Source organism: Lolium rigidum, chromosome 3 (assembly GCF_022539505.1).
Source record: "Lolium rigidum isolate FL_2022 chromosome 3, APGP_CSIRO_Lrig_0.1, whole genome shotgun sequence".
Taxonomy (NCBI): domain Eukaryota; kingdom Viridiplantae; phylum Streptophyta; class Magnoliopsida; order Poales; family Poaceae; genus Lolium; species Lolium rigidum.
In genome coordinates, this window is record NC_061510.1 from 345,571,453 (window position 1) to 345,586,085 (window position 14,633).

Here is a 14,633-nt window from a genome sequence, read left to right on the forward strand (position 1 = left end):
TGTAACCCCTTTTTGATTGTTGTTGAAATGGGGGGTCACCTTTAGCCTTCTTGTTCCATTGATACACCTTTATACCTCTTTGGCTAATACCTGGGAATCATCTAGTAGTCATGTATTAGTCCAAATACACTAGCACGGTGTCATTGTTACCAAAATAATGGATAAGGGTAAAATACCCTTACACGGGGTCTTACCTTCGTAAAATATTACGACATTCAGAGATTTATTCGCGACGGACGCGCTCTGAGAATATATTGTCGAGTGCTTTTTTCGGCTGTTGGAATGACATATTTATTCGAGTCATATGATGACTTACTATCTTGACCTCCCGATGGGAGTATATGAAGAGTTATGTTTTAACTCGAAGATACTCAATATGACTCCTCATATTTCAACGGGTACGCGACCAGTGTTCCCGATGGGAGTAGCCCCGAGGCTACAGCCAAGTGCTTGTATTTGGTTGTAGGCTCACCGTTTTTCTTTCTTTGTCGCTATCTTGCCAACTTCCCTTCTTTTTCATTTCTATCGGGTGCGCGACCAGCGCTCCCGATGGGAGTAGCCCCCGAGGCTACAGTCGAGTATTTATACTTGGTTGTAGGCTCAACTTTTGTCTTCTTGGATCAACTCTAATTCATGTTCTTCACATTATCCTCATATCAAAAGCCAAAATGAAACTTCTGATAAAAGTAGCCCCCGAGCATTTGGACAAATACTTGTATTTGATCAAAGGCTCCCAAATTTCTTTTATTTGGATCACAAACATTTTCCCTGTCGCTATTTTGAAAGAAAACCAATCGCCATTTTCTCGTGGCGATGTCAATGATGCCGATAGCCACGACCTTCTCGTTGGAAGGGCACGAATCCTATCACTTCTCTGATCTGTGGGCCCAAAATCCTTCATCGTTAACACATTGCGCAAGTGGGGGACACATGTCCTCCGTAATTTTTGGCACGCGCGTTGTAACGCCTATTTAGTAACTTCGCAGTGAAAAGACGATTATACCCCTACCGGCACGTGTAGGGCGTCAGATTCATTTCCTTTTCATCCAACGGTGCGACGGATCGATCACTTTGCTATACATTTTACTCCTTCATCCTCATTCTTCCCCTTCGCTGCGCCGCTCACATTTTCCTTCTCTCTCCAAAATCGCCATTTGCTATCCCCCAAGCTCCTCACGCTTCCGCTCATCTCCATTCTCCCCCAATGCTTGCCTTAATACCACCACACACAAAGCTCACCAAGCACACCGCTCCAGGGACCAACACGCCGTCAGAGGAGATGGAGATCTCTGGATGGGAGAGATCCAAGATCTCGAACCAAGATCAAAGCACTCTCAAGAAGCTCGGGCTGTTGAAGAAGAAGTACGCGCTGATCTTTCCTGGCGACAAAAGTTTCCCGACGCCGCGGATCCGATACCGGGTAACTTTCATCGACCACCTCATTCACGGCCTTTCCACCCCCATCCATGAATTCCTTCGTGGGATTCTTTTTGTCTATGGGATTCAGCTACATCAGCTGACCCCTAACTCCATCCTCCACATCTCGATTTTCATCACCTTGTGTGAGTGCTTCCTTGGAACCCATCCTCATTGGGGCCCGTCGAAGCGTATTTTCTATCTTCGGCGCAACAGCTCCCGCAATGTCGCCTACAATGTGGGCGGCGTTGTCATCTGCGTCCGTCCCGACGTTGATTACTTCGACGTCAAATTCCCCGACTCCGTTCAAGGGTGGCGCAGGAGGTGGCTGTACGTTCAGGAGGAGTACAACAGCTCTCAAGAGTACAACATTGCCCCTTTTGATGGTGCCGCAAAAATCCTCAGGCGCCAATCATGGGACGCCGAGGCTACTGATGAAGAGAAAACAGCTACATATGCTCTGATGAAGCGCATCCACGAGCTGCAGAACACCCACAGTCAAGAACTGTCGGGTGCCCAAATTACTGCTTACTTCCTTAGGATCAGGGTGCAGCCGCTGCAGGCTCGCAAAAACCCACTTTGGATGTATGCTGGCGAGAAGGATGTTGACCGCCTATCCAAGGATCTTTCTGTGAAGGACATGGAGAAGTTGATTCGACGTTTCTCCTCGTTGAGCAAGAAAAATGATGTTCCATCTTCTTGCCGCGTGGAGCCGTATAGCGGCAACCACGCCCTTTCCGAAGTAAGTAACTTTTTCCCTACGAGTTGTACTTTTATTTGTCGACTTCTTTCTTTTTGTTTTGTATGTTTAGGTTGACCTTGCTTTTTCTTTTTGCAGAACCACCAAATTCTATCTTGTCTTCCCCCCCTTCCCGAAGGTGGAGAGGTTGAAGAGCGAGTTGTTGTCACTGACGACTCGCAAGATCCCTCACGTCCCGAGAGTGAGGTCGCAGGATCTCACAAATCCGCGATCCGAAAAATCTGAATCGGAGCCTTCTGAATCAGGTCACTCTCCTCCTTTCGCTGTGTCTCCAAGGAGCGAGAGGAAGAGGGATGAAGTCGAAGATTATGGCACATCGAAGCCCACGGAGCATGCAGTCGAAAAAACGTCACCCGGAGAAGAGGGTGCCTTTAACCCTTACGACGATGCAGGCTCCGTTAGCTCGTAAGCTTCTACACTATCATTACTTGTTCCACTTTTTTTTATTGGCATACTCATTTTTCTATGTTGATACTCATTGCCTTTGTTTATTTACTTTTTATGTTACACATGAATTTTGATGTCTAGACATGCAATTGTGCTTAATTGGTGAGACGGCAAGTATAATTGATATATGTTTAATATTAATATATTGTCTTTTATCCGAAAAATCAATTCTCAATGTGAAAAGGATATTAAGAAGAAGAAGAAAAGGATGGACGAGATCTATATAGGTATCCTAGCTAAAACGGCACCACAAGGTCTCTATTCACCATCCTTTTAGCAAAAAAATGTCTTTATTCACCATCCAATCACATCTCCTCTGAACTAGTACATCATGATTATGCAACTTTAGCCTAGTACTATCATGGTGAACTGAAGATCGGGTCAAGTTATTACTAACAAAACAGTGCGGCAGCTGCTTAAGTAACCTACGAAAGCTCTTGTAGATAAGCTTATGATGTAGGCCTGCTGTCACTGTCTCCATAAGTTGGGGGTTAGATTCGGACGCTACTCTATAGAGTATCTGCAATTCAATATCGCTCTTGTGAAATAATATAAAAACTATGCATAATAATATGTTTACTAGGCAAGAACAAAGGGCTCCAGAAGCAATTCACAATGATCTTATTTGAACATCTTACATACTCCATCATCATGTCCAACGGTCCAAGATGCTCAAACTCTCCCACTAATTAATGCATCATCAATTCAAGTTGCGTACTAACGGGAGCCGAGGACTAGTACTAGTAGATGGTGACAATACTCATGTAAAAAGAAAAAAAGATGGTGACAACACTACTTGCGGCACAAGTAGGTACTGCTAGAAATGTGGAAACGAAAAGTAAAACAACGTCGAGGCGAAGCGATGCATGTCGCGATCGAAGCATCCAGGAAGCAGGAGTATGCTTTGCCTCTCAAAATTTCCTAATCTGCGGCACGCCTTTTCCGAAGGCTAAGCCATCATCAGTCCCCTCCTGGTAGTACAAACTCTTTGGATTAGTCTCGTCTGAACACGACTAGACTCTTTGCCTCTTTGGAGTATAGGCTTGGCGATAATACGAATGGAGCTAAAATTGCGGAGAATCGCACTAACTAAATTTATACATGATTTTTAAGTGGTTCTTCGAAATAGGATTTCTCCCCATTTTATAAATAAAACAACGACCATATAGAGTTCTCGAACAAAAAATAAACTGCTGGGACAACTCACAACATGCTCAACAAAATACAACTCTCGAAAGAGTGAGAATGTAAGCAACGGGATGTCATGGCGATAGATGCCGCAACCTAAGCGTCCTCCGAAGTTGTCCCACCAAGCTACCTGCACCCCGGAACACCTCCATGAAAGAATGCGACATCAACTACGCTACTGTCCGAACCAGCAAGTTTATCCTAGGTTTTTCCCTGGAACTCCAAGGAGAGTGAAGTGGGGGAAACCTCGACGCCCTCCATGGAGGAATGACGACACCTGCAGGCGCCGCGTCGATGCCAGGCAAGCCAACAAGGATTTCTCCCATTCTCCCATGACCACACCCCTAAAGGATCTATTGCCGAGCAGCCCGATGAGGACGCACTAGCATGGATTCAGGCGCAAAAGGGCATCATGGCAAATAGACACCACAACGACCCACATAACTCGGGCCCCAAGGCCCTTAAGCAGGTACCAGATCCAGGACCGCTCGGCGTAGATCTGTCCTGCAAGTCTGCCTTGGCCGTTGGAGCCGCCGCCTAGCCACACTCGACCCACCCATTACCCGAGCCTGATGCACCTCTCGCAACCACCATGACCTCCACCCGCCAGCACACGCTTCCTTGGTTGAAGCCCTATCACCCCTCTGTGGCCCGCACCACGTGGAGCCACCGACGCAATGCTATAGGTAGATCTGGGCACGAGGAGCCGCCGATTCGTCGCCTTAGTCTGCCGCCGCTAGTTCGGGATCGCACCGCGCCTCCACCTCGCGAGCATGGACCATAGATCCGTCGCCGCTGGCACCGCACGGGCTTTGCCCAACAGCTAGCAACGACGGCAGTGGCAGGGGAGGAAGGGGAGGGGAGGGCTCGAGGCTAGGGTTCTGGAGCGCCCGCTTGTCGCTGGCGGGGAACGACATGAATCTTTAACTGGTTAAGCGCCAACTAAAACATATACACGCATTTTAAGTGGTTTGACACCAAGTGCAAAGGCCCCAACCAGACTATTTTGGCTCATGCCAAACTTAGAATCAGATTATAAAATCACTCGCTCACGTCTATGGATGTACGAAGGCACACCCTTCCTCAAAGAAAATGAGTCCGGGAGATTGATTTGATGGATCTTGGAATTGATAAAGTCACCACAAACGTTTCGTTATTCGCGAGAACGTCGTCTTCCACGAATTCCCCCCCCCTTTTTTTTTTTTTTATAAAACAGGAAAACATGAAACTAGGATTTGTTTGATTGCGCCATGACGCATGTGCATGATTGATGGGTGGCTGGCAACCCCGGAACGTACACGGACCCGTAGCCATCACGCGCCGTCGCGGAATGCGCCGAACCCACGCCACCCATCCAACCACTCGCCCCCGCCGGGTCGTCGGCCGCCAGAGTACCGACACCCGACGCCGGCGCACCGATACAGTGATTCCCCTTGGATCGTCATGTGTGTTGGGCGTGCCGTGCAAGCGACGCGGACGGGACGTGCGCGCGGGCGGAGCCACCGAACCAGTGGAGCGGAACCTGAATTAAACAACGCAGGATCTACGGCGGAGAACGGCGACAAGATGGAACGGAAGGACCGGCCCGAAGAAAATATCCATCTTTTTTTAGTTATTTTTTTTATAGCGTAATAAAAAAGTGATATCTACCTCGTCGGCAACCCCGAACCAAGAGTCGCACGGGCACTTCCTTCCTCCCTTGCTTCTCCCTATCCGATCCGAGCCGAGCCGAGCCGAGCGGGCGAAACCCAATCCGCTCCCCCGAGAGGAGAGATTAACATTCCATCGTCAGCGTCCGCACACCGGAATTTTCTGCTCAGCAAACAGCGGAGGTAGAGACAACACAAGGAAGGCCTCAATCCTACTGTTAATCATCCTAGTCCATCGCCAAAGAGTAAACAAACCACAGAAACCCTCGCCGCTTTCCCCCCCCACCATTACTGCCCCCGAGAGGAAGGTACAAGTCCCAGGGAGCCGCCCTCAATCCTCGTCTGTCTGCTGCTGACTGCTGAAGGAGGAGGAGATGCAGCGGCGCCGGGCGCAGACGTGGGCCGGGGTCGGGAAGACGGCGCAGGCGGCGGCGGCGCACGCCGCGCTCTTCTGCTTCACGCTCCTACTCGCGCTCAGGGTCGACGGCCGCACCGACTACTCCTGGTGGTACGTCTCGTCTCGTAAACCCTAGCTACGCCCTCTCCCCCGATCCCGCCTCGCCCCGTCGTCGCGCGTCGATCTGGTTGCGTGTGGACTGCTACAGTTCGGGGGTGAGATTGGGATGGGGCTGCTGCTGGCAGGCGTGGACTGACTCTCGTGATTCCCCCGGGATGTACGTAGATGCGGTCTAGAGAATCGAGCGCTCGCTGCCCTGCGCGGCGGATTGGGGGCCGCCTTTTCGTGTACGCTCGATTGGGGCGGTGGACTGGTCTGCTCTGGGGCGTACGACTTTCTATGAATGAGGGTGGGGGAGTTGAGTGTGACGGGCCATTGATGAATTTGATCTCGCCAGTAGCCAGGCTTCTGGCTGTTCCATTGCTGAACTGCCCTATGCCTACCTGCTCAATTCCGCAACCTTAACATCTTGCTGTTCGCAATGTTTATGTGTTTTGGGAAACTATCGAGCTCTTACCAGAATACAGACGAATTAAATTAATGCAACATAGCTGTCATGTACACTGTGATGTAGTACATCTCCGGTTTGCGTGTGTGTGTCTGTTCGTGACAACCCTAATACCGAATGCTCATTACTTCCATCTCCCAGGATTATATTCATCCCGCTATGGCTGTTTCATAGCGTCGCCGCCCGCGGAAGGTTTTCAATGCCAGCCCCTTCGCTGCCTCATGGGCGACATGTAAGATTCACTACTGATTTCCCTATTTAAGCTTGTTGCATCTCTGTCTGCAAGTATTCTTCATTTACCACGCGTTGGATCTGATAAGCGCATGTCCTGCACGCACGCAGTGGGCTCCTTGCCATTCCGTCGTCGCCGCGCCGCTGCTGATTGCGTTCGAGCTGCTTCTCTGCATTTATCTTGAAAGCTTAAGAGGTACGTTCTGAAGCCGCCAGATGAATGAAGCTGTCATTGTTAGCTCCACTCCATTCTGTGAACCCCACCTTTTCTTTCCTTTTGTTTTTGCCCAGTTAGAAATCAACCAGCTGTTGATATGAAGATTGTGTTCCTCCCTCTGCTCACCTTTGAAGTGATCATTCTCATCGACAATTTTAGGTAACATTTATTTCTCATTCTTTTGTTTAGAATACTAGTACCGAATTTACATTCTTTACATATATGAATTTAGTGGATATACAGATGCAGTATACTCTGGATATTTCCTGTAAAAAGATCTGGCTTAATTTTTTTAAATCCTGATATAGATTATTGAATCTTCTCCTGATTAGGTAATTAGCACAGGTGAAAGCTGTCATGATGTACATTTCTGCTTCCTGCTCCTAGTTCGCTCGTGCTATTTACATATCTTGTAGCTTTCTACTGCTTAGACTATATCTGGAAATCTAGAGAAATGAACAACAACAACAACAACAACAAAGCCTTTATTCCCAAACAAGTTGGGGTAGGCTAGAGGTGAAACCCATAAGATCTCGTAACCAACTCATGGTTCTGGCACATGGATAGCAAGCTTCCACGCGGCTCTTTCCATGGCTAGTTCTTTGGTGATACTCTAGTCCTTCAGATCTCTTTACGGACTCCTCCCATGTCAAGTGTGGTCTACCCCGTCCTCTCTTGACATTATCAGCACGCTTTAGCCGTCCACTATGCACTCGAGCTTCTGGAGGCCTGCACTGAATATGTCCAAACCATCTTAGACGATGTTGGGCAAGCTTCTCTGCAATCGGTGCTACCCCAACTCTATCTTGTATATCATCATTCCGGACTCGGTCCTTCCTCGTGTGGCCACACATCCATCTCAACATGCGCATCTCCGCCACACCTAACTGTTGAATATGCCGCCTTTTAGTCGGCCAACACTCAACGCCATACAACATTGCGGGTTGAACCGCCGTCCTATAGAACTTGCCTTTTAGCTTTTGTGGCACTCTTATCACAAAGAATGCCAGAAGCTTGGCGCCACTTCATCCATCCGGTTTTGATCCGGTGGTTCACATCTTCATCAATATCCCCATCCTTGTGCAGGATTGACCCCAAATATCGAAAGGTATCCTTCTGAGGCACCACTTGCCCATCCAGGCTAACCTCCTCCTCCTCGTGCCTAGTAGTACTGAAACCGCACATCATGTACTCAGTTTTAGTTTTACTAAGTCTAAAACCTTTCGATTCCAAGGTTTGTCTCCGTGGTTCTAACTTCGTATTGACCCCGTTCGACTATCATCGATTAGGACCACATCATCCGCAAAGAGCATACACCATGGGATATATCCTTGTATATCCCTTGTGACCTCATCCATCACCAAATCAAATAGATAAGGGTTCAAAGCTGACCCTTGGTGTGGTCCTATTTTAATCGGGAAGTCATCGGTATCGCCATCTCTTGTTCGAACACTTGTCACAGCATTATCGTACATGTACTTGATGAGGGTAATGTACTTTGCTTGGAATTTATGTTTCTCCAAGGCCCACCACATGACGTGTCGCGGTATCTTATCGTAGGCCTTCTCCAAGTCAATGAACACCTTATCTAGAGAAATGAACTGCCCATTTTTTTAATGTGGTTCGCCTATCAGAAGCAGCTAGATTCATTTTCTTGCAACCCCAACTTATGTACATTTTTGTAAATGGTTGCGGATGCACCCATGCGTGGAATCTGCATTCAATCTCACTGCTTATTGTTGCTTATTGTAGCGGTTGGAGACAAATGTCAACGACACTTTATTCTCATTTTAGAGTTCAGTTATATCTTGTCAGAATCATGATTCTGCTATGCGATTCTACGACTATACGACCCAAATTAAGTGAACCAATTCATTGATTCTGCTAAGTAGAATCTAAGATTTTACGATTCTAAAAGTTAAGATCCTACAGTTTGCGACTCTACCATAGAGGTTCCGATTCGATTCAGAATCACCATTCTGACAACATTGCTTGTAATCACAGTTCTGATCTTGCTTCTGTTGGTTGCAAATTTATAGCTTCTAAACTTGAAGAACTTTTGTTGTGGACTGTTAAAATTGCCTTTTCATAGTTGTCAGACAGCACGTGTAAAACTGTAAATCAATTCAAGTATTGTGTTTTTCTAAACAATGCTAGATAGCTTCCATGTTCTCTTGAAGAGACTCAAAATTCTCACATTAATTAAAGAAAGAGAGTTCTGAATGGTTTATCTTTTAGGGGTATAGATCACAAAGGTGCGTATTGGTCAAAGATGCAACGATGTTTCAGTAATAAGCATTAAGAGCTGTAAACATAACAGCTCTACAGCCCCATTCCGATTTTAATGTATCAATAGTATCTAGCTCCATTGAAATATGAATGTACTTTGCATCCACCCTTATTGTGTTACTAATAAAATAATGGCATTCACCAATATATTATTGCTTATATCTTAAGAAGTACTTCCTCCGACCCATAATATAAGATGTTATTACAACCAATATAGGAGGAGTATATTGTGGAAACCCCAAATGTAGCCCAAGCTACATGGCTCCTGTTCCTTTTCAAAATTTGAATTCGATATTTATAGTTTCAAAAAATTCTGATTTTTTTCTAGATGTAGCCAATGATATACTCTACCACTGTGCCACATCTCAGATGAAATACATTGTATACTAGGCTACACAAAAATGAAAAATTCTGACAAATGTTGGAGGTTTCAAAATCTGTACTGTTCACTATGTCAGATCCATAGTTTTGTGAACCTTGTACAGCCCAAAATATTGAGTCTTTCGTATTTCTTTTTTGCATAGTCGCAGAGTACATTATTGTCTAGCTCCAGAAATTTGTTCATAATTTTTGAAACTATGAAATGCCATTTTGATTTTTTTTTGAAAAAAAGGGCTACATGTAGCCTGAGGTCCAAACCAACACTCGAGTATAACACGTTATATTATGGGTCGGAGGAAGTACTTAAGATATAAGCAATTATCATTTAAAATGTTAGCATCCATTTTTTAAACTATTGTTGTGTCAATCCCCTCTCAGCAACTTTAATTAAAGATCCCCTTTGATGGAACTCTGCAATAACAACGAAAGTACTGTTTGTTATTTTACTAGAATAATTATGCTTGTAATAAGTATGGATCTTAACATATATGTTTTTTGATGGGATATCCATTTTTCAGAATGTGTAAAGCTCTAATGCCAGGAGATGAAGAAAGCATGAGCGACGAAGCTATTTGGGAAACACTTCCTGTAAGTTATCTTGTATTCTTGAACTATCACAGTTCAACTTTTATTGATTAAACAATTACTTCATCTCCTTCCATTCACAAGGAAAGAAATGCAAAAAATATATTTGGATGCCGATGCCACTTAATTATAGACTTGAAAGCCATGCACCAAATAGCGAGCTCTTTTGTTTCGCTGTTTGGAATTAAATAATATAGTGGTATGTTACAATGCATTATATCAATATGGCCTCTTCCACATTAAAGCATGTTTATATGAATTGCTTCTATGTAGCCCAAAATAGGAACATGGTCCAACTGCTCGTATATCTTGCATCAATGTACTCTGAAATAACTGAAATGCACAAATATATCAATTAAACGTTATTTCACCAAATATATGGTTGGATTATTTCATTCTCTTTGATACTCTACTTGTAGATGTCAAATTGAATGCCCCTCCAGGGCAAGAGACTCACTCTGCAATGTGCAATTCTCACTGTTAGCAACCCTTTGCCAAATTGGTTGCCACACAGGGCAGAAGTGCAAAACCCTCCTAGATTGATGGAATCCTGTGTTTTCGGACGTTTCAGAGCTCAGCGGTCTATTTTAGACTGTTTGGTGTTTATGGTCGAACGTCAAACTTGGGTGATAGTTGAACCTTGAAAAATGGACGTTTTCCACAAAATGTAATACAGTACATAATATTCATGTATCCAAGTGACAAGTTTTTTCGACTGGAGGAGCATGTTAGTGCAAATCAATAAAACACAGTGATTTGGAATTTTCATGGACAATTTCATCATGTGTTTTTCTGTTGTACTCCCTCCGGTCGGATTTAATCGATGCGGAGGGAGGGCTGCGCACGCATGTGATTAGCGGGTTTGCGCGTCGATTAATTCCGTCCGGAGTTAGTATATCACTATTAAATTCTTGAAGTTTTGACTGCACATAGTGTGAAAACACTAGCCATTTTTCTGTTACGTACAGTAGAGTAATACACATTTATCTTATATTAGATGACTTTGATTTTGTAACCAGCATTTTTGGGTCGCAATCTCTATGGTGTTTCTTATAGCTGCTACAACCTTCACACTTCTCAAGTTGTCTGGTAAATATCCCGACTTGCCTTTAATTGTTAGTTTGTTACTTGTTAAAATGAGTTTCTTTTTATTGTTGTTTTGACAAAAATATTATTTTTTCTTAATGACTATAAGCAAGTGGATGTTCTGAGGCATATCTTTCTTCCCAGAGTCCTTCACCATAGAGCAACACTCTTTGTTTGCTTACAATGTAATCCAGATGCACAAAACAAAGATTCCATGGATTGATTGTTTTGTGCTTCTGTATTACATTGTATAGTTGAACCTTTATTTCTACACTTGGCAATACTCTTTGTCTTTGTTATGGTCCTATTGTATGAAATGCCTAGGCTTTCTAAAGGTTCTTTATTTGTTCACTAGAGTAGAAGGGTGACTGTTCGCTGTGAGATTATTCTTCTCTGAGGGCGACTTAGGATTTGAAAGGGAGACAATCTTGTTCTGAGATTCCCAAGAAGGATTTTTTTGCTGTATAGGTTGTAGAAGCTGTCTACATACTCCCTCTGTTCCATAATTCTTGTTGTGGTTTTGGTTCAAATTTAAACTAAAATCACGACAAGAATTATGGAACGGACGGAGTACTTCCTGAGCATTTTGTACATCCAACCAGATCTTCGAAAACATTATCTATATAAAATCATTTTTTATTGGGCCTCCTTACTTTGCACAATATTATGCTTTAATAGTGACTTATTGGATATGACAGGTGATGTTGGTGCTTTGGGATGGTGGGATTTATTTATAAATTATGGGTGAGACTGATATTGATAACATTTGTATTTAACAGCTGGAATGTCTGATAGTCTAACATATCACCTTGTTTATACAGGATTGCGGAGTGTTTTGCTTTTCTTGTTTGTACAAGATGGTTCAATCCCATGATTCATAGGCCTCCCACTCACGGGGAGGCTAGCTCGTCGTCAACCGCGATTAGATATCGTGATTGGGAGAGTGGTCTTGTCCTCCCATCACTGGAAGACCATGAACACGAGAGAATTTGTGGCCTTCCAGACATAGGAGGTCATTTCATGAAAATACCTCTGGTGGTTTTCCAAGTTTTGCTTTGTATGCGGTTAGAGGTACATGCCATTCAAGTCATATACTATGGTTGAGATTAATGGGTCATATCTACTATTAGACACAGTGGCAGATGAAAAACTGCCAGTGAAATAATACTTTTCTCTTTTCTTTTTGAAAGAACATGTTGCTTGAATTATTGAAAACATTGAAAACTGGTTTGAACATATTTCTGGAGTTAAATAGGATGCTAAATAAAAAGTAAAAACACTTGACCTCCTAGTAACTGAATTGCATCAATAATGATCTTCATAACCTCATTGTTGGTAACTTATTCTGTCTGTTTTTTCAGGGTACACCACCTAGTGCTCGCTACATTCCTATATTTGCTCTTTTCTCCCCACTATTTATTCTACAAGGAGCTGGTGTCCTATTTTCACTAGGAAGATTGGTTGAGAAAGTTGTTCTGCTACTGCGTAATGGACCAGTTAGTCCTAATTACCTTACCGTATCATCGAAAGTCCGTGATTGCTTTGCTTTTCTTCATCACGGTTCAAGGTAAAACTGATAGTTACTATGGATCTGTTATTATGTTTATTTATTTTCTTGCTGGCTTATTTTTGGAGAGGCACTATGGAGCAGTATAATAATATTCCACCTTCATACCGATTTCTAATAAGGTAGCATCTGTATATGTTGTTCAGGCTTCTTGGTTGGTGGTCTATCGATGAAGGGAGCAAGGAAGAGCAGGCCCGGCTGTTTTATACTGAATCTAATGGGTATAATTATCGATTTCATCTTGTTCATACGAGTTCATATATATTTTGTTAATTTGCTCAAGGTGCTGCTATGTGTCATTGCTTCGAATGTTTATAAGGTCTCTGAAGCTGTATGTTTATTTTCCTTTTGTTGAAGGTACAACACATTCTCAGGCTACCCGCCTGAGGTAGTAAAGAAAATGCCTAAGAAGGATTTAGCAGAAGAGGTATCCCTTTTGTTGTTCTATGGACAATCATTTACCATATTACAGTTTTATTCACTCCAGGATTATAAACATAAGCAATAACTTTCCTACTTATTCTATTTCAGGTTTGGAGACTCCAAGCGGCATTGGGAGAGCAGTCTGAAATCACGAAATCTACTCAGCAGGAATATGAAAGGCTTCAAAATGTACTTTCCCTTTCGCTGACTTATCCTGGCCCTTTTTTCATTGAAATCAGTTTTTTGGATGGCGTGTTGTCATTCTCTTTATTGAAAAGGTCAAACAAATACTCCTCGTTTCAGGAGAAGGTACTTTGTAGGATTTGCTATGAAGGAGAAATATGCATGGTCTTACTTCCTTGCCGGCACAGAACTTTATGCAAGTACGATTCAACTGCTTGTGTAACTGTTTTCGATCTTTGCAACTGGGCTTTTCAATGTGTTGTTGATTAGAAACTACCATTTTCTTTGTTGTTTAGGTCTTGTTCGGATAAGTGCAAGAGATGTCCAATCTGCCGTAACCCCATTGATGAGCGCATGGCTGTATATGATGTTTAAACTTCACTGACTGGTCTGAACATTACAAATCTGTACATGTGGGCTGTGAGATGTCGTGCATATGGGGCTCGATCACAACTTTAAGCTGATTGAGATCTGCACAACTTCAGAAAAGTTTAGCAAATATGGGGAAATATATCTTGTCTAACCAAAAGGAAGGAAAGATAGCTGCTGAGCGGTTTCTGGTCCCAGTTATGTTCTGTAAGTATTGTAAGTATGCCATCCTTGGCTTTTGGCTTCTTTTTGTGCCTCATAGATGTTTCAGTTTTACTTAGATCGTGTTTCAGTGTAAATAAAAGTGTGTCCGTGTTGTTTGAATACTGTGCTCCTTGGCCTTGAGTGAGAAAAAGTGAAGTTCTCCTAGAGTGGCAACTGATGGAACTATTTTCTATTGGAATATTGTACCACTTGGTGAAGTGCCGTGTGGCCCTTCATGTCGTAAAGGGTTTACTCGTGAGCATGTCTGCCTGTCTCGTCTGGAAGGAAATCATTCCCAGTAGGACTCCCAGTATATATATAATGCCCCTGCAATGATTTGTGTTTTGACTACCTAATGTTGAGTCATTTCTTATTCTTTCTGCCGCAAATTTGAGGAGAATAGCATCACTTAACAGTGACGTTGTTCAGCTACAAAAATAGTTACTTTGTTTCGCCACAAGCAAGAGTACACTGCCTTCAACATCTTTGAACGGTGCATGTTAATTTCTCAGACATTTGTGTATCAAAAGTCATATATAATCACTTAATCAGCTAGTGCAGCATAAATCAACACAATACAATTTATAAAATTGGAGCACTACGTTTGTGCATCTGGAGAACTAACTATGTCTGAATGTCATCCATGCTCGTTGGCACCAGCAGCAGCTGCTAC

At 43.6% G+C, this 14,633-nt stretch overlaps 1 protein-coding gene across 1 annotated transcript; it reads left to right on the plus strand.

Moving 5' to 3' along the window:
- Positions 1–5,533: 5,533 nt before the first annotated feature.
- On the plus strand, positions 5,534–14,125 carry LOC124703994. The gene is made up of 14 exons (XM_047236224.1): positions 5,534–5,968; positions 6,567–6,657; positions 6,768–6,852; positions 6,948–7,032; positions 10,062–10,131; positions 11,148–11,217; positions 11,913–11,958; positions 12,036–12,285; positions 12,576–12,781; positions 12,928–13,002; positions 13,139–13,208; positions 13,313–13,393; positions 13,508–13,587; positions 13,684–14,125. Exons 1-14 carry the CDS (start codon positions 5,835–5,837, stop codon positions 13,760–13,762), a joined length of 1,422 nt encoding a protein of 473 aa, XP_047092180.1. The 5' UTR covers positions 5,534–5,834; the 3' UTR covers positions 13,763–14,125.
- The last annotated feature ends 508 nt before the right edge of the window (positions 14,126–14,633 follow it).

What these genes read in the sequence shown, in the direction of transcription:
- LOC124703994 (XM_047236224.1), top strand. Translation starts at nt 5,835, where the DNA reads ATGCAGCGGCGCCGGGCGCAGACGTGGGCCGGGGTCGGGAAGACGGCG. An exon ending in CGCACCGACTACTCCTGGTG is followed by an intron (nt 5,969 to 6,566) that starts GTACGTCTCGTC and finishes TCCATCTCCCAG; the next exon opens with GATTATATTCATCCCGCTAT. An exon ending in ATTCTCATCGACAATTTTAG is followed by an intron (nt 7,033 to 10,061) that starts GTAACATTTATT and finishes TCCATTTTTCAG; the next exon opens with AATGTGTAAAGCTCTAATGC.